This window comes from Chlamydotis macqueenii, chromosome 8, assembly GCF_036417535.1.
Source record: "Chlamydotis macqueenii isolate bChlMac1 chromosome 8, bChlMac1.mat, whole genome shotgun sequence".
Lineage (NCBI taxonomy): Eukaryota > Metazoa > Chordata > Aves > Otidiformes > Otididae > Chlamydotis > Chlamydotis macqueenii.
In genome coordinates, this window is record NC_141563.1 from 14,117,832 (window position 1) to 14,137,371 (window position 19,540).

General features: G+C 38.6%; 2 protein-coding genes across 5 annotated transcripts in view; one reads left to right on the forward strand and one right to left on the reverse strand.

The window, feature by feature from the left end:
* FIRRM (FIGNL1 interacting regulator of recombination and mitosis) lies at positions 1 to 18,897 on the forward strand. Of its 3 annotated transcripts, XM_086754141.1 has the most exons (24): positions 1 to 130; positions 649 to 688; positions 1,387 to 1,475; positions 2,649 to 2,753; positions 3,333 to 3,473; positions 4,486 to 4,648; positions 5,010 to 5,094; positions 5,661 to 5,799; positions 6,314 to 6,394; positions 7,377 to 7,441; positions 9,099 to 9,247; positions 10,219 to 10,327; positions 10,627 to 10,813; positions 11,791 to 11,873; positions 12,257 to 12,308; positions 12,654 to 12,747; positions 13,410 to 13,591; positions 14,276 to 14,398; positions 15,298 to 15,393; positions 15,533 to 15,646; positions 16,089 to 16,193; positions 16,508 to 16,588; positions 17,360 to 17,473; positions 17,779 to 18,303. In XM_086754141.1, exons 1-24 carry the CDS (start codon positions 32 to 34, stop codon positions 17,962 to 17,964), a joined length of 2,682 nt encoding a protein of 893 aa, XP_086610267.1. In that variant the 5' UTR covers positions 1 to 31; the 3' UTR covers positions 17,965 to 18,303. The 3 variants fall into 3 exon arrangements, with proteins under 3 accessions (XP_086610267.1, XP_086610266.1, XP_010120685.2); XM_086754140.1 differs by lacking the exons at positions 1 to 130; positions 649 to 688; positions 1,387 to 1,475; positions 2,649 to 2,753 and adding an exon at positions 18,761 to 18,897 and having other exon boundaries at positions 3,353 to 3,473; positions 12,654 to 12,743; positions 13,406 to 13,591; positions 17,779 to 17,960; XM_010122383.2 differs by lacking the exons at positions 1 to 130; positions 649 to 688; positions 1,387 to 1,475; positions 2,649 to 2,753 and having other exon boundaries at positions 3,353 to 3,473; positions 12,654 to 12,743; positions 13,406 to 13,591.
* SCYL3 (SCY1 like pseudokinase 3) overlaps positions 18,732 to 19,540 on the reverse strand; it is a 16,918-nt gene continuing 16,109 nt past the window's right edge. For both annotated transcript variants that reach the window (XM_086754137.1, XM_086754138.1), the window contains exon 14: positions 18,732 to 19,171. In XM_086754137.1, coding sequence (XP_086610263.1) covers positions 19,109 to 19,171 — 63 coding nt within the window. In that variant the 3' untranslated portion in view covers positions 18,732 to 19,108. The remainder of the gene's footprint in view (positions 19,172 to 19,540) is intronic.

Sequence of the window (19,540 nt, forward strand, 5' to 3'; positions counted from 1 at the left end):
CGCGTTCTGCCCGGCTTTGAGGGGAGCCGCCATGTCCCAAACAGACCCCGAGCTGCTCCTGCAAGAACTGGGAGGCTGGGATTGGGAGCTCTGTCGCCGGGAGCTGCCTGCTGTCCTACCCCGGCTCCTCATATCCTTCCCGCAGATGGTTCGGCCGCTGGGTGGCTGTGGGAAGCCACCCCGAAATGGCGAGGCTTTGGGGGGGGGGGGGGGGGGGGGCGGAGTGTGGGGGTGTTGATTCTTCAGCCTTGCGCAGTTAAAACAAATAAATCCATGGGAGGGAAAGCGGTGCAAGCTTTGTAAGGGGCTGGCACAGGACAGAAAAGCTGGAAATGCCTACAGCCCTTCACTGAAATAAAAGATTCACAGTGGAAAGCAGCGTGTGGTTCATTTAGCGCTGTAGCTCACCCCCCAGCCCCCCCAAAGAACCCCAAGACTTGCCCTCCAATACATTGTAGAAACACGCGAGCTGCAGGTGCGGGTACTGAGCTGTACCTGCCCACCTTGGCTACATAGCACCCCTGCCAATTTCATGCACTGGGTGAAGCGTAAGTGGGACAGCGTGAGGGAAATCACTGTGGCTTCTGCAGATGCTTTAAAGATAACTTTTTATGGCGGAACGAGCTGGAGTTTCTTTAACGTTTTTACTCTGTGTATCAAGAATCTGAAGACTGGACTGAGCATATTCGTAAGTAGTGACCAAGAAGTGCCTCTTCTTGCTAAGGATCGTTGTATTGCAATTGCTTTACAAATTCTGCACTACTTAAAAACGCTTCTGCTATAACTAGTGACTTTCACGGTCTTCAGCATTCCTGCTGGACCTTGCATGTTACACTAATTGCACTTTGAATAAGCTTTATGAAAGCCCATAAAGAGGCTGTGCATGTAAGGCTGCTTTTTCCTTCCCACTACATCAGACTTTTAGATACTTGAAAGAAGGGTGATTTTCATCTTGTATTTTACTGTCTTTTTCGGCCCTTATCTTACAGGTGGTAAAACTCTGATAATACCTGATAGTGATTAGAAAATGAGGCTAATATTCACTGTTAGGTTGCATATTAGTGCCAACAGCACATTAAATGTGCAACTATTTGCAGTTTGGAGCATGGAAAATTATAGTTCCATGGGCAAACAATTGTGCTTAGCCTTCAGCTGAGTGTAGTCAGGTGTGATGCTATTATTGATGGGTTTATGCATGTTGGACCTGTTATTGTTACTTGATTTTTCAGATAATGCATATGTGGCAAATGTTATGTTGCCCCTCTTAAAATCAAATATCTGATCTGTTTCTGCTTGACGAAGTTTTTTCATCTAGTAGGTTGCTACATATTTCTGATAATCACATGTCGTTTTTCTGTAAGGTTTTATAAATGTTTTGCTTTGCAGGTGTTTTGAGGATCCTGACTGAAATGTTTTTGCCTCATATCAACCTTGCAGATTTGGAACAAACTTTTTTCTCAAAAGTATTACCTAAGGTATGACAGTTTCAGTTAAATGTAGAATTTTCAGTCAGTCTGGTGCTAAAAGCCTGCTTAGAATGCAATGATTCTTTTTTGAGGTCTCAAGATAAAATTATTGCTTTGGATGCAAAACTTGAAATTAGAATTTTACCCTTTAAAAGCTTAACAATTTTGTATTGTTGAATTGTTTCTGTGATTGTTACCATTCCTTACAGTGGAGGGAGGATCAAACGTATGATGTTTTACTTTCTATATTCAGTAACACAATTAGTTTTTATTTCTTCTTGAGAAGATTGAGCTTTCTATAAAATGACGAAGGTGGAGAATTTTTCTGTGAGGTAGCCTCTCAAGACCAATAAACTGAAGAACCCAACAGTAACATATGTTCTCTTTTTGGATTAAGTGATGGAGAACTTTGTGCTGTAGTTGTATTAAAGTTCTTCAGTGCTTACATTTTAACTGAAGAAACGCAGTGCCAAATTACTGATTTAAGTTTCAGGCCTCGGCTTGTGTATTTTAAGAAACCTGTAAAAATGGCCACTTGATTTCTATTTACCTTATTTTATGTCCTGTAGCAAATTTTGGAGATTACAAGAAAAATGGCTCGTAACAGTCATGTCCTGAACAAAGATTACTGTACTGTACCAGTTTATGTAGTACCCTGCACATGCCTGGAAGCCGCTCTCTGTCTTTGCAGTCTCAGCAATAACATTCGTAAAATATCCAAGGACCTCAACCAAAGTAGAAATTATTGTTGTTTGCAGGTCATGGACTTATTTCTTTATGTATTCAAACTGCTAACGATCATTGTCAAAAAAAAGAAAAAAATTCTGAGACAAAACAAAAATCCTTTTAAAATGGCGTGGGTTTAACTAAGAGAAAAATCTTTGGTAGAATGAGCTATATGTTTCAAGTGAATTAGCTAGGAAGTTTGTTTTACTAACAGATTTTATACAAAGTAACAGCTAATATAGCTTCTATCTATAATTTAGGAAAATCATAAGACAATTTTTGCTTCTTAGTATATCAGGCTTTATTATTGAAATGCTAGAAAGGGTTATTTTCTCCTGTGAGTTATCTCAGTAGCCCAGGACACCATTGCAAGGAAGCAAGCAGATACAGAATGGTGTGCTATTTGCGTGTGTGCATTTATAAATAAAATGTTTAAGTTTTGTTTTGTTGTGACAGACTCTACAGTTATTTGATAACTTAATGTATGAATTATCCAGTGAGGCCAAAGGATTAACCAGCCAGAATACGGAGTTACGCAGTACTGTACGGAATCTTCTACAGGCAAGTCCCATGAAATAAGTTGTCAAAGGAATGTTTACGTCATTCTTTGATTTTACCTAAACAATTAAGAGGTTTTTAGAATGTTTTTGTTAGCTACTAACCAGCTGGGTAAAATGTAATTTGAACTTTCTTTGCAGTTGAAGATTTTAAAATTTTGGGAATGATATGATTATGTTTAGTGTGTGATGCTAATCAGAATAAAAAAAAAAAATCTCGAATTCTCTAATGCAAATGGAATGTGATTCTCCATATTTACATAGTCACTCTTTACAGAGTGACTCTGGCACCTATTTATACAATCACTTAATTCAGAGCTTTAAAATTTTTGTAAATTGACAACAGTAGTCAAAAGAAATATGAAACTTTCAAAGAGTATATGGTATCAGAAAAGGGTCTGGAATTGTTTGATATGATTTTGTGGAGCCTTATTCATCTTTAACAAACTACTTATTTATGCAAATAGCAGTGAACTTTTAAGTGCCATAAAAATCTAGGTGCAATTCAGGTAAGAAAAGATGCTTTTGAAATTATTGCAGAGGTGAAAAACGTTGACTGTTGTTGTTTTATTCTTGCTTTAAGACTGTGGTGCAACTGTTGGAAACTCTGACTGGTTGTGTACGATACGTCTGCACGCTGCAAGAGTGCGTCCCTCTGGAGAGCATCCGCACCCTTCCATCCTCCGTTCTTTATGTAATAAAGAACACGTTTACACACTGCAAGGTAGGTCTGTGTTAAAAGGAGAACCGGTTCCTGCTTGGCTTCTGGGAAACACTCACTTTGTAAGAAGAGTCTATTTTGAAACAATATTGTTGTCAAATTGTTATTTTGTTAATTTAAATTTAGTTGTTAAATAGTTTACGGAATGTACTTAGTGCACAAGCAGAAAGACGATTTTTCAGCTGTCTACCCAGCAAATCTGACCTGATAGTGAGAGGCACAGATTGCACTATTTCTGTATTTTCCACCCCTGTCAGTGGAACATTTTGATTATGAATGCAGGCTCGTTGTGACATCTGTGCACTTCTGGTAGCTGCAGTATTTTGAGAGCTACAAATGGTTACCAAAATGGCGCTACTTAACTTATTTCTGTGCAGGTTCCAAAGTGGATTGGAAGTTGCGAGTAGGATCTTTATGTTGGTTACAATGAGTAACATTTAGCAGTTTCAGATGTGCATTTTCAGATGAAACAGTAATTTCCTCTATAGCAGTGAAAATAAAACAAAATTATCATAAGGACGCAATGGCTTTTGGTCAGCCTTCATTTTCTCTTTTCAGTTTTCTTTCTTATGGGAATATTTACAGCAGTTTTCTATGTCAGGACTTGAACTCAGGTGCCACACCTTTATTTAACAATTCTGATTTTAAAGTATGGGGAAATATTTGGAATGCTGCTTCCTTTGTTTTTAACCTTGTACTGTTTTGTTCAGAAATATAATATTGGGTTCATGCATCAAGGCCTAATTCAAAGCCTAGTAAACTCGGTAGAGCCAAGCAGACTTCGTTAGTCGTTGATGAGGCTGCAGGTGAATAGCATTTTATGTTTAGTGAACGGAGGGTTGGTATCAGAAGCTACAGATCTGCTTGTGTATTGAGTTAAAGCAGGTGTGTCTATGCCTTGTTCTGTTTTCCAGTGGAAGGTATGACAAAGCTCTCAGTGTTTTGAGCATGTGAAAAATCAGGCTGTGATTTCTGAACTTCTGTTTTAAATTTCCTTCTCCTCCGTTTCCTACAGGACAGTGAATCAGTGTACTGTGGGCATCTGCACTTGATTTCTGACCTCCTACAAGCTATGTTCAAGGAAACTTACTCTCTTCAGAAGCAGCTGATGGAACTACTTGATATGATTTCCATGGGCTCTGCTTCTACTGAAGATAACATCACAGATATGGTGTCAGGTATATGTGGATCTAACGCCTTTTTTAGTCTTGCTCGGTCTGTGTGACTGAATTTTTAAAACAGGGTTCTGAGCTTGCTCAGCTCCTGCTGTCCTGACCAGCCTTTCAGAAGGCAGCATTTTGCAGTTTTAAATATTTCCCTTTTTCTCCTGAAACTGTCCTATGGGATGGGGCATGCTGTGTAGGTTTGTAGGAAAGGGGCAGCACCTAAGCACTGAGCCATTTTCCCGATTCAGTGTTAATGTGGTGATATTCTCCTAGTGCTTGTGATTGCTATTTTTTTTTTCCTATTAGAGCAGCATAGCCATGAACTTAGGAGTCTGATTCAACTCAGTTGTTGCTGTTATTATTTCCTCCTTAGTAATCCACACTGTGCTGGAGATATGCTCTGTCATTTCCAATATGGACCACGCTCTTCATGCCAATACGTGGAAGTTCATCATCAAGTATGTCATTGAACTCTTTGGATTTTAATGTAATACAAACAGATTGTAATTTTAAATACCCAGTGTTTCAATAGCTTTATATTCAGAGTTTCGTATAAAATTGAAATTAGAGAATTCAACTCAGCTATTTAGCTAGTAAGTAAATTTAGAAATTTACTTTAAAAATTAGCTAATAAGTAGTATTAAAGGTACTGTTTCTGAAGATAGTTAGGAATAATACGTGAAACACACAGTAGAAGCTTGACTTTTTGTATTACAACACAGAAGAAAATTTGAAATGCCATTGTCTGAATAAATAATCTTAAGAGGTCTGACCTGCAATTTTGTAGGTGTGTTTGGCTTGAGCTGTGCTGTCTTGCGTTTTCATCCTGCCTCTCTTCTGTGTTTCAGTCATGGCTATGAAGAGGGTTATTCTCTTTAAATTTCTGGTTTTGGTGTACGCGGATGTGGCACCAATTAGTGTTGTTTAAAGGAATAAATAGAAGAATTAGTTATTTGTATTTGTACCAATTTACTGCATGATCACTTCTGACAGTTAAATATCTGATTCTATTCCTCTCTTGTAGACAAAGCCTGAAGCATCATTCTCTGCTGCAGTACCATCTGAAACACAGTGACATCCTCAGTGGCCTGTGCAAGGACACTCTTCTCTCTTTTCACTCCTGTTTGCACCTGGCTGAGCAAATGAAGATGTCAGAGATACAGGTGAATTAAAAAGCTCCCAAAACTGCCAGTGAACTTGAGGAGAATAAATTCTTTGTGCTGTATTATTGCTTGGAGCAGTTTGGGTTTGGTTTTTGTGTGTTTTGGTTTTTTTTTTTTTTTTAATTCATATAGTAGGAAGAATACCTTATTCGTTTGAAAGCATGTGAAAATGAGGCCTATAACTTTGTTTAGATTGAGGATGTTTTAGTGAGACACTGAAAATAAGTTTCCATCATACTGTGTGGGAATTTTTGTTTTATTTCCTAAACTGACGATAACCCAAGGTCAATCAAAAGATAATATTTCAGTTCTGAATATTGTTATTAAAATGTTGAGGCATACTGAAGATTTCTAAAGTTTTCCCTCCCTACCTGCAGAGTCTGTAGAGAATGAAGTTTGAAATAGGTTTTGAACATTGTTAGCAACCTAACTTTCATTTTTATTGTATTACTTTGTGTGTGTATAAACATAGACACTCTGTTCATTAACTTTTAGAACTCCTTTTTTTGGACAGGAGGGCACTGACCTCAGGCTGTTCCAGAAGACAGTCAAACTGTGCAGGTTCTTTGCTAATTCCCTTGTACATTACACCAAGGTAGGTTTTAATACTTGAATTCTATATTAAATTTAAGCCTCTGGTCTGCAAATGGAATAATTTTGTACTGCATAATATCTTAACAATTTCTGACTCTACCATATGGGTGGTGTAATTAACATCCATGCATAACCTGCTGGTGGTACTTCCACCTGAATACACTCACAAGCCTAAGCAGGATTACTGCTGTGATTTAACACAAAACCAAACAAGAATAATAAGCTGTTACAAGCAGTGTCACTGAGGAGTTGGTAGGAGATGTCTAGTCTTTACAGGCAGCCTTGACTCAATGCAATAGTAACTTCTCTGGAAGAATTAAGCAGATGAAACCTGTTGCCAAGTTTTCAGAATTGTTGCTCGTTTCAACAACTAAAAATGATGTGGCATTAACAAGAAGAAATGCCTGCATGCTGTTGTTAGCTCTGACACTAACTCCCTGCTCTCTTCCTGGCCCTTTCACTTTGTGGCTGTGTTTTATTTTTCTCATTAATGGAAGACAGACTCTAAATCTACCCATTTTAAGAACGTATGTGAAAACATTTTGCTGTCTAAGAACAGCAATGATGATGCGTTCTGCATCTGTCCTCTCCCACGGGGTGAAAGCAGGGGGGCAATTTGAGGGGTGGGTATGGACAGACGGACACAAAATGAATAGCATTGTGACAGGATAAAACAGCCTTATAGCATGCATGAGACCACTTCAGATTTTTGCCGCTCTCTATGGCTATTACAATTGAACTTACCATTTAAAAAAAAAAGCCTATAAATTTAATTGTTTTACCTACTATATATATATATATATGTAGTGTAATTATTCTTAGGAATACTTTGTTTATTGTTTGCTTTGTGGTGTGGATTGATAGAACTTAACTGATTTTTGCAGTCTAGTGCTTTACACACCAATATAGCAGAACAGAAAGAAAGCGTATTTAAGAATGTGTTTTATATTAAAAGTACCATTCAAAATTAATGGCTTTTGCAGGAATTTCTTTCTTTCTTTTCTGATTCGTGTTCTCAGTTACATCAGCTCTTTCTTCAGATATACAGGTAAGTGAAGTACAAATTATTGGTAGTCTCTTAATAACAGCTTGATATTACATTCTTAAAGTTACAAGTATTTTGAGACGTAAAAATACAGTTCTTGTTCCAGAGCTGTTGCTTTCTTTTTTCAGGTACAGAAATTTATAATTTTTTTTTAATAAATTGGGCATTTCTGTGTGATACTAGTTACCTTAGCCCCGTTCTTGATCAGTGCCGTGAGTGTCTGCTATTGACAAACCACTAACTTTGTTGCAATTCCTTATGTCAACATTTCTTAACTAGTTATGTTTAGAGTATGCAGACTGATTGTCTTGGTCACTGGGTCTGTTTATGCAAGTTCATTGGAAAATTCTTGTTCCTAAAGTCAAAATTCCAGAAGGTAGGATTTGCCCTTTGGTCACCTTGCGATGAAGCAGTTAGGCAGAGCTTAAACAGAGCAACCCAGGAGAGTACCTCCCACTTGGAAACAAGTGGTAGTGTGATGTTAGTCAAGATGTGCAAAATCAAGGCAATTCAGAATTACCATTGCCTAGTCATCCTAATTCCTTTTGATTATATATAACTAAATAGCCATGCTGCTCTCTTTTTCTGTCTGTGAAAGAAAAAAAAAAAAAAAAAGACTAAATGCAGGTGTCAGCAGCAACACTTTGACAGATTGTTTCTATTTTAAGACAAGCTATGGAAACATTTGTCCTGGATGAGAAACACAGTATCTTGAATTTTTTCATAGCTTTACTGTTTTGTGTAGAATCCTGTGAAATTTCACAAAAGGATTCTCTAGTTCTTCCGAAAGCAAACAGTTCTTAAATTTTACACTCATGAGGCATTAACAGTCCGCAAGCGACTTAGCATTTTTCTTTAAAAAGTTCTGTTTGCTTCAGTATTGGGGAGGAATAGGGGAGAGTGGACTTTATAATAGAGGGCTGATTTCAGTCATTCTTTTGGAATTGAAACCAGGTTCTGTGGTGAGATGCACACGTGAGTTCACTGCATGTTTCACTGCAAGATCGGGTGGTTATTTTTTTTACGAGTTTCCTCTTCTAGCTTTACTTACCTTGTAGATCTTTCTCAAGTGGAGGGTTGTAAACTTTTATTCACTGAGCAAAACTGAGCAGGATTTTCAGTAGGAAGGTAGCATTTTTACAGTCTCTTTATAAGCTGCAAGAGTAGAAGGTTTTCATTTCATGATTCTGTTTTGGTTTATTCTCGTATAATTTCTTTTTTTCTTTTATTGCCCAGGTTTTTTTTTCTCTTCAAAGGAGTTGTGCTACTCTTTTATTAGTGTCATGTGTTAAATTAGTGCTGTCACATTTATGACTGTCAAATTGTGTATACAAATGTTTTCTTGGCTTTTCATTGCTTGACTCTTTTTGTGATTCAGTATATTTCTTCTTCTAGGTTATGTATTTTACATGCATTTTTTTGTGAGACTGTAAGGTTTTCTTTCAATGTTTAGTAAAATATTGGATTGCAGTGCTTAGTTTAAAGGCTGAGTGCAGAGTTGTAACTCTCAGCTATCATAGATATTCTAAAATAAGGAGCCTTTTCTGTCTTTTATTTCACAATAACAAGGAAATAATGAATTTGCCTTTTTGTAGTTCTTTTGAAAAGCAATGATAATGCTAGTGAGACTATTTAATTTTCTTTTTTCATCTCCTCTCAGCAAATTTCCTCCCAGTCTCTATGCTCCAGAGATCTCGGAATTTCATCGAGATGAACTATCCAGGGTTTTTCTTGTGGCTCTGGACCCTCTCATCAACCAGCTTCTTCCCTTTAGCCCTTTCATGGAGCAAGTGTTAAGTGAAAAGTTAGGTGGGTTTAAAATACAGCTACCACTGCTACAGTACTATGTAAGCATCTCTAAGGGGTCAGGATTGATATTTTGACTTTCTGGAACACGAGCAACATTCTGTACCAGTTTGCTTGTCTCTAATTCTTTTGTAAATACTATGATGTAGCCAGTTGCATGCGAACTGAGATGAATTTTATAACAGTTCATGTTGCTGTTGAATGCATCTTTTCCAAAGTACCCACAATAACGTCAATGTTATTATTATTATTAACCCTATTAACAGAAATCCTGTCAATTCTACTGTTTTGCACCATTTCAATCCACATTTGTGTTGCAAACTTTCAAAATAGGCTGAAACTTTTCTGCTGTTCTGTTGCTGGGGGAAGATAGCTATTTTTCCTAAATTAGTTATTTTCTATGGAAAGTAGAATGCTTTGAAACTGAAAAATGATCAGCTTTTTGTCCTCTCTGCCCTGACTAACATGTCTTAATTCGGAGGTAGCTGTGCTGCCTTTTGGGAGATACGGTATGAGCATCTGTTGCTCCTTTTCCCTTTGTAGCCTGGGCTGACTTCTCTCCCACATGTGCACTATGCCTGTGTGATTATCCTGATGCACTTAGAACGAAACTTTGTTTTCAGTGATTGAGGCATCCAGTGCTTTCAAGGAGACTGGAAGCATGAGACATCCAGATTGTAATTCCTTTGCAGCATCTTGCAGTGACCATTCAGAACTGGCATATTTTAGTTTTTACTTCAAATAGTATTTTGCATTTATTTTTCACTTCAAACATAATATTAATGATGAAACATTCCTTTTTTTTTTTCTTTCCAGCTGTGTTTATAAGTGATTTTTGATTGTTTTACTGTGAACTTTTATGTTTCACCAGTTGTTCATTGTTTGTCAGTTGCTTAAAAGCCAGTTTACGCATACAATATATTTACTAGGACAACTAGCATCACATCTGAAAAAAAACCAACAACTTTCTACAGGTCTCCCTCCTGAGCAGCAGCTGCCCCAGTGTCTCGTCCTGATTACCATAATGGACAAGCTGTCCTCTCAGCCTGAAGAAGTGCAAACTCTCTGGAACACAGGGAAAAGGTACCAAAAATGTTTTAACTCTAATTCTTCACCACAACAATCGGTATATATGGGCAAACAGAGGGGCTCAGTTGCTGGGGTTTCCCTTGCAAACAAATATTAACATTTGTCAGGCTCTATGGATTTACATTCTGATGCTGGGTAAAATAACTCTAATGAGTTATTGTCATAGTTTCCAGTCAAAGACAAAGATTCTGTAGTACAGGTGTTGTTTGCAGCATTTGGGATTTGCATATCTGTAACCCAACTGTTCTTTTTTTTTTTTCTTCTCTTTTTTTTTTTTTCTTTCACCCTTGCAGCCTGTCTTTGTTTTCAGCTCTCTTCTTCAGTTTCCAGCAATGTTCTGGTGAGCTTTCTCTCCCGGTTTGTTTGCCAGAGGTGATCAGTACAGGACAGCCAGCAGTTCCCATCACCCTCTATCACTATGTCTGTGTCCACCTGTGCTCCTTCATTGCTTCCACACTCCCATCACACTTTCCTCAGCTGGTAAGATTGGTTTTTGCTTATCATCTCTTCAGCTGCTGTCACGCATAGGTACTATTTAGAGTGACTTCTTTCTAATGATCTAGCTCTAAAGAGATGCTTGGGTATAAGGTGGTTCTGAGTTCAGTTAGACAACAAATGTCACTTGTAGGAAAGGGGAAAATAAAGTTTCGTGCAAGTTTTTGAGAACCTTAGTTGTGTTGGAAATTTTTGTTCTCTTTGAAAGCAGGGGAGATCAAGTTGTTACAAAAGTTCAGTGCTTTCTTCTATGCGGCTTTCAATTTGTATTTAATTTACCTGGTTTCGTTAGTCTATGCTGTGAAGTAATTAAGTGGCATTTAATATTTAGATTAGATTATATTGTTGTGATTCCAGCTAAGAACATATCAAAAGCAAATTTTTCTACTTCAGAGGAGTATTCTGGGCTTTGATTAATGTTATTGAGTGTTTTAAAAGTTTTTCACATAGACAAAAGAGCCTCTAGATAAATGTAAACCTCTATAAAGTTAAAAGCTGTCACAAAAATTATAGCCCTAATTTAGGAGTTTTTTTCTGAATGCTACATTCCTCTTTCAGATAAAACGAGCGTTCTTAAAAGAGGAAAATGTTTTATTTGGTTTTCCAATAAACCTGCCAAATAAGCTTGCAAGAAAATTGTCGATACATTGGTTTAAAAAAAAAAAAAAAATTCATAAAAGTTGCCTTGTGAAGAAGGGATGCACATGATGAAATGTTTTGAAAAGTGAAGGCTCCTCAGCCCTCTGAAATGAATGTACAGGTGCATTCCAAGTATGCAAAACTAAAGCTGTAGCTGCTTGCTTGATGACGTAGCTGACTACATGTATGAAAATGAGTTCTTAAAACATTTTATATTGGATAAGCTAAAAATCTTTTAGATTTTATGCTAATTAGTGGAGTAAAAGTAATAGTAGGCCTGCAATCTGTTTCTGTGTGAATTTACATACAGGTTTTCTCCTCAGGAGTATGCTCTGCTGGATGCTGTGCTGGGTTCCAGTATGATCACATCTCTGCTAGCAATGGACGCATGGTGCTTCCTTGCCCGGTAAGATGTTTTTATTACAGGTCAAGCAGGATTTCCACAAATCCAGTTAGTTCTGTTGTTGTACATAATTCCTTGAGAGAGATTTTTTTTTTTACGACAAAATTGTCCCAGAATTGGATTCTTTTCAGATACAGAGCATATTTTGAAAATTAGGAGCAGAAGTGGCTAAGCCATTTTTTACATTCGTGCAAGTAAGGGGAACATTCTGTTTTGATTATTTAACAGTTACTTTCTAGAATTGTTCTCTCAAATAAATTGTGTCTGTTCATATCAAGTTTAAATATGTTAGTGGAAATGGCCATCTCTCAGACAAGATTTATAATATTTAGTCTGTAAAAGAGTAGGAAGTACAGACTCACAAGCTTCTGTCTCTCACATTCCAGGTATGGAACAGCTGAACTGTGCGCTCACCACGTTGTTGTGATTGCCCACTTGGTAAGAACCACAGTGATGTTTGCAATTCAGCTCCAGTTTTAACTGTAGTTCTGCTGGCAAACTTTCTAAATGACCAAAGACAGGAATTTCATTTTTTTTTTTTTTTCTAAATGTGATTGAGACTCTTTTAATTCCTCAAATTGGGTTAATAATTAGCAAAAGCAGTACTGTGAAAATACAAAACAATATGTCTAGGTTTCCAGCATGTCCTGCATATTTAGAGTGTTACTGCTGTGATTCCACGTAGCAACTCTCAGAACATTCTGTATAGAATCGTTTTGCTGAGTGGTGATGTTTTTTTCCCCTTAATTTAATTGGATGTGTTACCCTTTTATCCTAATTCAGATAAAGTCTTGGCCCAATGACTGTTACCAGGTCTCTGCCTTGGGTGTTCTGCTGAGGCGTATGCTGTTCCTGATGGCTCCAGACCATCAGGTGAGTATAGCTCTAGCATCTTCTGTCTTTGATAGAAGAGATTTGAATCAGTTGGCCTGTGTTAAAATATCCTCTTTCAGTTCTTCAGAAGTGACAAGATGTTGAGTGCTTGCTTGCTGTGCTTGATATTGTACTTGTCATAGTGGATCCTAATTTGTGCAGATGTGCTCTTTAAAACAAGAAAGGCACATATGCCTTTCTAAGAGTGCTCTTATTGGGCAGCAATCTTTTTTTGACCGAGTACGAAAATGGCACATCTTCCAAATGTGCTGAAAATGTACATCCTGTCATTGCATCAGTGGCTGGTGTTCATGAGTGTTCTCATGTCATCAGATATAAAGTGTAGTATCCTTCCCTGTCAGTGCCTCTCCATACACCTCAGAGAGGCTAAAGCTCGTTTTTCTACTTGCTAGGGCCATTGCTTCAAGCAGCTGAAAGAAAAAATTGCTTAATCATTTTGATGTCCTGTATGTGGCAAGGGAGGTGGCAGTATTAGAAGGTTTTTATATAAAAAGTTGGGTTGTACTTAAGTTAAAGGTTTTCTACAATTTTTAAAATGTAATATTTCTAAAGCAAACTAGTGCATTTTGTTTTCTTGGCTTTCTGACAGATTATCAAATTGTCTTGTGGTCTGTTTAGTTCATATTAACTTTTGTGTGCAGGTAGAATTTGCTCATAAGTTTCTTCCAGAAGAGGTGGAGAACTTGGCTGTGTGGCAGCACATATCCCTCAAGGCCCTGAATCCTGATCTTAGGAAACGAGTGGCGTGTCAGCTTTGCGTGGCAGGACTCACACAGTGCAGGCGATGGCTGAATAGCAGGCGCGCTTTGGGAGAGCTCCGACCTGTGGTAAAGGAGATGTTGTTCTCTTTGTAAAAATCTGTGAATTCTGGATTTACAAACTATAAGGATTCTGTTGCTGTCACCTCGGTTCTCTTTTTCTGTGTCCTGCATAGCTTTTTTTTTGCATGCCTAACTGGCAAATACATGAGCAAGAATTGTCATTTTATTATTTTCTTCTAATACACAGCACCATAGGACTGTCCAGTCTGAGGGTGATGATAGTGGAGGTCTTGTGGTTTACAAAGTATTCTAGTTGTTTGCTCTCTGGGTGAGCAGTTGTATTTTTCTTTAGAATTTCTCATTTATACTATATCATCCAATTACTTTAAAATTTAAAAGTCCTGTCTTTTAAATTTAGCATCAAATCTGAAAGATGCTCACTGGTCTCCTTGGCAAAGGGAAGGAGTGTGAGAAACCAGAAACTTCCACATGAAGTATCTGATGCCAGCTTTTGCCTGCCAGCGCAGCTAATGACTGCAGCACCATGTGAAACTCAGAAGTAACGGATGCTTTCCTCACTTTGGATGCTTTGGCCGGTGGCCTGCTGGATTAGCTGTACCACACAGCTGACACAGCACACTGGGCTTCTTGCCATCCTGTATAATTTCAGATGTTTAATATAAGCCTGGGGTTTTGGTTTGTTTCACATGTATGTTTTTTTGGTCTTACTTAGACATTTTTTCCTACTAGAATACTGCCCTTTCCATCCTGCTGGCTGCCTGCAATTTTGCTGGTGACGCTCTGGAGGCTGAACTTCAGGCATCTATCCTGGGAGTGCTTGCTCAGTTCTGGACTTTTCTGCAGGCTAAGCAGGTAGGAGAATTTGCTGCTCCAATGATGAAAGCATGATGTCTTTGAGAGGCTGGTGCTGTTTCATCGTGTGTGTGTTACTAAGTTGTTTTACTTGGATTGAACCATTTCTCTAAAGCTAAATGTAACTCTGCTGCCCATCTGCAGTCAGCTGGTTTATGTATTTTGCAGGCACGTGCTCTGGGAAGGGAGTTTGAATTTTCCTGAATGTTACATATATGGCACCTTGCTACTCGATCTGTTACTCACTGTCAGATTCACACTTGCTTAACAAGAAGTCTGAAATACCTAATTTGGATTCATTCCAGTTAAAAATTTGGTCTGTTTTGAATGTTCATTGGAATGTGAACAAAACCCATGATGATTTAGGTGGTACGTAACTTAGCGCATGAAAAAGCATAGAGCTAGTAACCTTCCTCCCATATTTAAGAACAAGGGGGTAAGGCGCTTCCCTGTTAGTGTCTGCAGTTGCAGTAAGGAAAAAAGGATTGTCATGGTTCATACACTGGATTAAAAAATAAAGTTTGAGAGTGGGGCTGAAGAGGAGCCACCAATGTGCCCCTTCAGGGGTCTCTTGCAGCCTCAGCCATTCTGTGAAGGCATTTGGCAACTGACAGTTCAGATTACCTTCAGCTGCTTGTATTAGTGAGTGGAGGAAGGAGAATGACAGCTAAGAAATAGTCTTAATAAAAATCAGAGAAGACTCTTGTAAAAGATGACTACCTGGAAATATTGATTTTTTTTTTTTTTTTTTTTTTTTTTTTTCTGCTGCTACGATGTGTTGTTTTATGTGTGTGAACTTAGGCTAAGAATTTTGGAACACCACTGTAATTTTAAATTCTTTAAGTAGTTATTCCGTAAGCTAGAATGCAATGTTACTAGTGTCTTGTCATCTGTTGAAGGTCTCAGCTGAGCCATGTCTCCAGCAGACACTGTGTTTATTACTTCGCCTTTTGGAATTTTTCATCCAAGCATTAGATGCTCAGCTGATTACTCAGGTAAAAAAAACAAAACAAAACCTTCTTACAAATAACTTAATTCACAAAAAACAAGTTCTTTGTGATTTACTGAAAACTGAAGAACAGTTTTAACCTGTAATCTGTCTGATGGAGCTTCGCTGGGGTTTGTTTTCTGCAGATATTTGCACTGCAGTCTTCCCTTTTCCAGTTGGATCCCCCAGATCATGTTCGTCTAGCGATGGTGGATTTTCTCTCTTCTATGGGAAAGGTGTTTATACCACAAGAAGCACAGGTAAATATAGTTGTGGCCTTATTTAGACAATCTTCAGTCTTTTGATGGAAAATACATGCTATTTATTTAAATATAAAGGATCAAGTTCATCAAATACATACAGGAATGCCACGACATAATAATGTTGGAGACTTATTAATGGTCTATGGCAGTTTTATTTTTCATCACAACAGCTGAGTGCATGTAAGATGCTTGGCTTATTCATGTGCTTGTTGCTTCTCAGTAGTTAGAAAGGACTGACACTTGAACCTCCAAGAAGAAAGAATAGAATGTCACCTCCCTTACAGTGTTGTTTTGTTTTTTTTTTTTTGCCAGACAGGCAGTAGCACTCATATTTCACAAACCTGTCCCATGACCTTAGAGCAATTCTTTAATAATAAATCATGATGGTAAGATACACACAATTAACTCTTTGGAACTGACAGATAATTTTCTCTTTCAGAGGCAAGTTGTACCCCAGTTGTCATGTTTGTTTGCTTCTCTGTTAGCTGACCAGACCTGGCTGATTCATCAGCACGCACTGGAGGCATTCACACATTTTGCAGAGGTAAGCACAGCAGAAGTCTGGATGTGCATGTATTTGGCTCTGTTAACTTTTATTGTGCAGAAATTCTTCTCTCTTAAATGTTTGCTGCTCTTCACTGACCAATTTGTATCTTTGCATCTGTAAAACTATTGCATGTCAAAAGTAATGAGGGCTAGTGCAGTTGTAAGTGATTTCAGGAATGGAAGTGAAGGAAGACAGTGCTTGCTTAGATTGGTTGCAACAGGGAAGAGACTGTCATAGAAGCATTTTTTACTTTGTCTAATCTTTTGTTAATATGAACATACTAAACAACTTTTACTCAACACTTTTGACAGGAAACAAGCCATGAAGATGTTGTTCCTCAGTGCCTTAATTCTGAAGAAACTAAGAACAAAGTTGTTCGTTTTCTGGCTAAGGTATGTCTGCTGAACGATTTTACTGCCTTCTTAGTTGATCTTGTACACATCCATTATAAGAAGTACATGGTCTATGTCTACACCTGCATCATCTGCATGGTGATTAAATAAGTTTAAAATAAATTGTTGTGTTAACTGGAATGTGGTTGAACTTTTCTACTTGCTTTAATCAGCAGAATTAACAACTGCCACTCCTATGCATGCTGCTCTTCCAGTACTTGCCAACTTTGATTTAGATGCTTCGCTTTTCCCTCATTAAACAAAAAAAAAAAAAATTAAATTGCACAGTAGTTGTTGTAAGCAGGAAAGTTATCTATTAAGGAGACAAGGATTTCATCATTCAGTTTGCGGGATTTCCTTCCCTGTTTCTCTCGTATCAGCTTCTGAAAGCTGAACAAACATGTATGAAACATCTCAGTCCTTCCTGCATGCTAGAAAAAATTCTCTTAAGAGTAGATGGCTATTCATGCAGAACATAGACAATGGGAAAGAGGGGGTGGTTATCATGCTGTAATCTAAGGCAGGACTATCTGGATGAGCAGTCTTTGACAAGCAGATAATTAGCAAAAGAACTGATGGCTGTCAGTGATGCTACACCATAGCTGTAGATAACTTCCATCTCCTGCTCAGTAAGGCATGTGAAAAATTAGATTCACTTTGAACTGCACGTTAGAATCTCTCCCTCCCCTTTGTTCTGGCCTATAAATCGAGCATCTGAAGGCTGGTAATGCCACCTTGGTTTAGTTACCTCTCCTGTGGCTTTCTCCCTAGACGAGGCAAGTAGAAGAGACAACAGAAGCACGAACAGAACGCATGAAACAAGAAAGGATTACCTGCAGCGCGCAGTTTCTGAAAATGGCTGCAGAACTGGAGTCAACAGGAGAGGTACGTGCACTTCTTTAAACTACCTGGGCTCTATTGTCAATTTCTGTCAGTTCTGGAAGTCTCTTAAAGAGGTTCACGAGGGTCTTGCTGCCCTCCATGTTCTAAGAAAAAAGGTCGTGTGCACTGCTGGCCCTTAATATTTCATGTGAATGCTTAGTAGGGCCTGCCAGCCAGCACAAACTCTTACAAGGCAAGGGAATCTCTTGCAGCTCTTCTCCACTGAAGGGTTCTCTTGCATTTGCATGAAGACTGATCACTCATGTAGAGCATTATAAATGATGTCTCATGTTTGTTTAAATCTGCAGCCTCTGGCAAAAAGAGCATGTCACCCGCCCTCGGAGGAGCAGTATAAGTCAGCAGTAGGCACGATGGAGGGAGCAGTGGAGGCTGTGAAGCTGCTCCTCCAGAAAGGGTCACCCCCTGCTTGGCTCGCAGTGAAACTGGAGGCTCTACACGCAGCTATAACCATCCTCAGAGACAGTGTACGGTAAGGTGCTCAGCAGGTTTTAGAGACAATAAAACAGCTCAGCTCCCTGTTTTGAGGGAAGAGATGCCTTTGTACGATGATTGCTGGAGAAGAAAAAAACTGTCACAGGGTAGTGCTCTTCTGTACTGCTAGGTCTCAGTTAATGTGCCAAAATGAACTTGAGGTCTGAGATGCTGCCCATCTTTCATAATAACTGGCTGGAAGGACATTTTAATGGACACTACTGTGCATCTGAGCTGTCATTTTGTATGTTGCCAATGTATATAGCTTGTTCTTCTGAGCTACTGTATGGTGACAAACATTTCACAAGGTTGTATTTTGAATACTAAGATGTTTGAATCTGTTGTAAAAGTAACCGTTTCTTTTGTTCCTGTCCACGTACAAATGAGCAGGCAGTAGGTGTTTTAATCTTAATTTTAAAATACACTCAAGAATAACAATTTAAGGCTCTCTACTGTTCTCTGAGCATACCTCTTGCTGCTGGTTACACTCTGCACTAGGGTCGTCTTGTAAAAATAATCTTCATTGGTCATAGTTAAGAGCAGAAAGAATGCCGTGCTTACGCAGGTTGTGTTCAGTGGTCCTTCACTGCACAGTTCCTAGCACCTCTTGTGCCATCCACTGACAGAACTTTATAAACAGAAATAAATAAGTTGAATAAACTATATATTCATCTTAAAATAATCTCTTAGCTAAAAAGTTATAAGGGCTTTACTTTTCTGAAAAAAAAAAAAAAAAATTAAAAAAAGAAAGGCACGTTAACCAAGGAACTCACTGTGACTTTCATTTATTGTCATCAGTTTTTCAGAGCAGAGATGAGTTCCAGAACAATCACTTAAACCACTCTTGGCCTCCAGCAGCACATCCACACCTGTCACGCTGTTCCACTTTCTGGTAGCAGTGGCACGCACCACAGCTGGGCATATTGCTTGAGTGCAGGCCTCACCCCTGCAGTTTTTGGCACGGACTGGAAAGGAGCATCCATTGCAAGAGATCAGGCCCCACGGGATCTTGCTGGCTGGTGCAGCAAGTGCCTGCCTTCTGGCAAAAGAAGTGCTGAGGTACTATCCATTGTATTGGGGAAGCAGCGACTTCTCTTACAGAATCCAACACACCATAAATTGCCTTTGTCTCTTTCAGTCATCCCATTACCAGTTAGTATCATCTTCCCAGTTCAACTCCTCCTCTTCACCCCAGCCTGCAGCTTCTGCCTAGAATAACATACAATTATGAACATTAAGGCATGTGTAGCATACATCTGTAAGGAAGTTAAGGAAAACACTTAAGGAAACACCTTGAAGACAAAGAGCAAACTAACAGGGACATTCTTGTATTTTTTTTTTCCCTAAAACTAAAGCAAGAACTGTTTGTACCAAAGCTACTTTCCATTAAGAACAGGATGTTATAAAATACATTATTTTTCCCCCTAGGAAACAGCTGTTGTCCCCCTGTATTCTAACACTATGACTTTGATCTCACCTGTCCACTGGCACAGCTCTTTCACTGCACTACAGCGAGTGACTCCCCCCAAAGCGGGGTTGATACCACAGCGGTGCTTCAGTCACACGACAGACACTGTG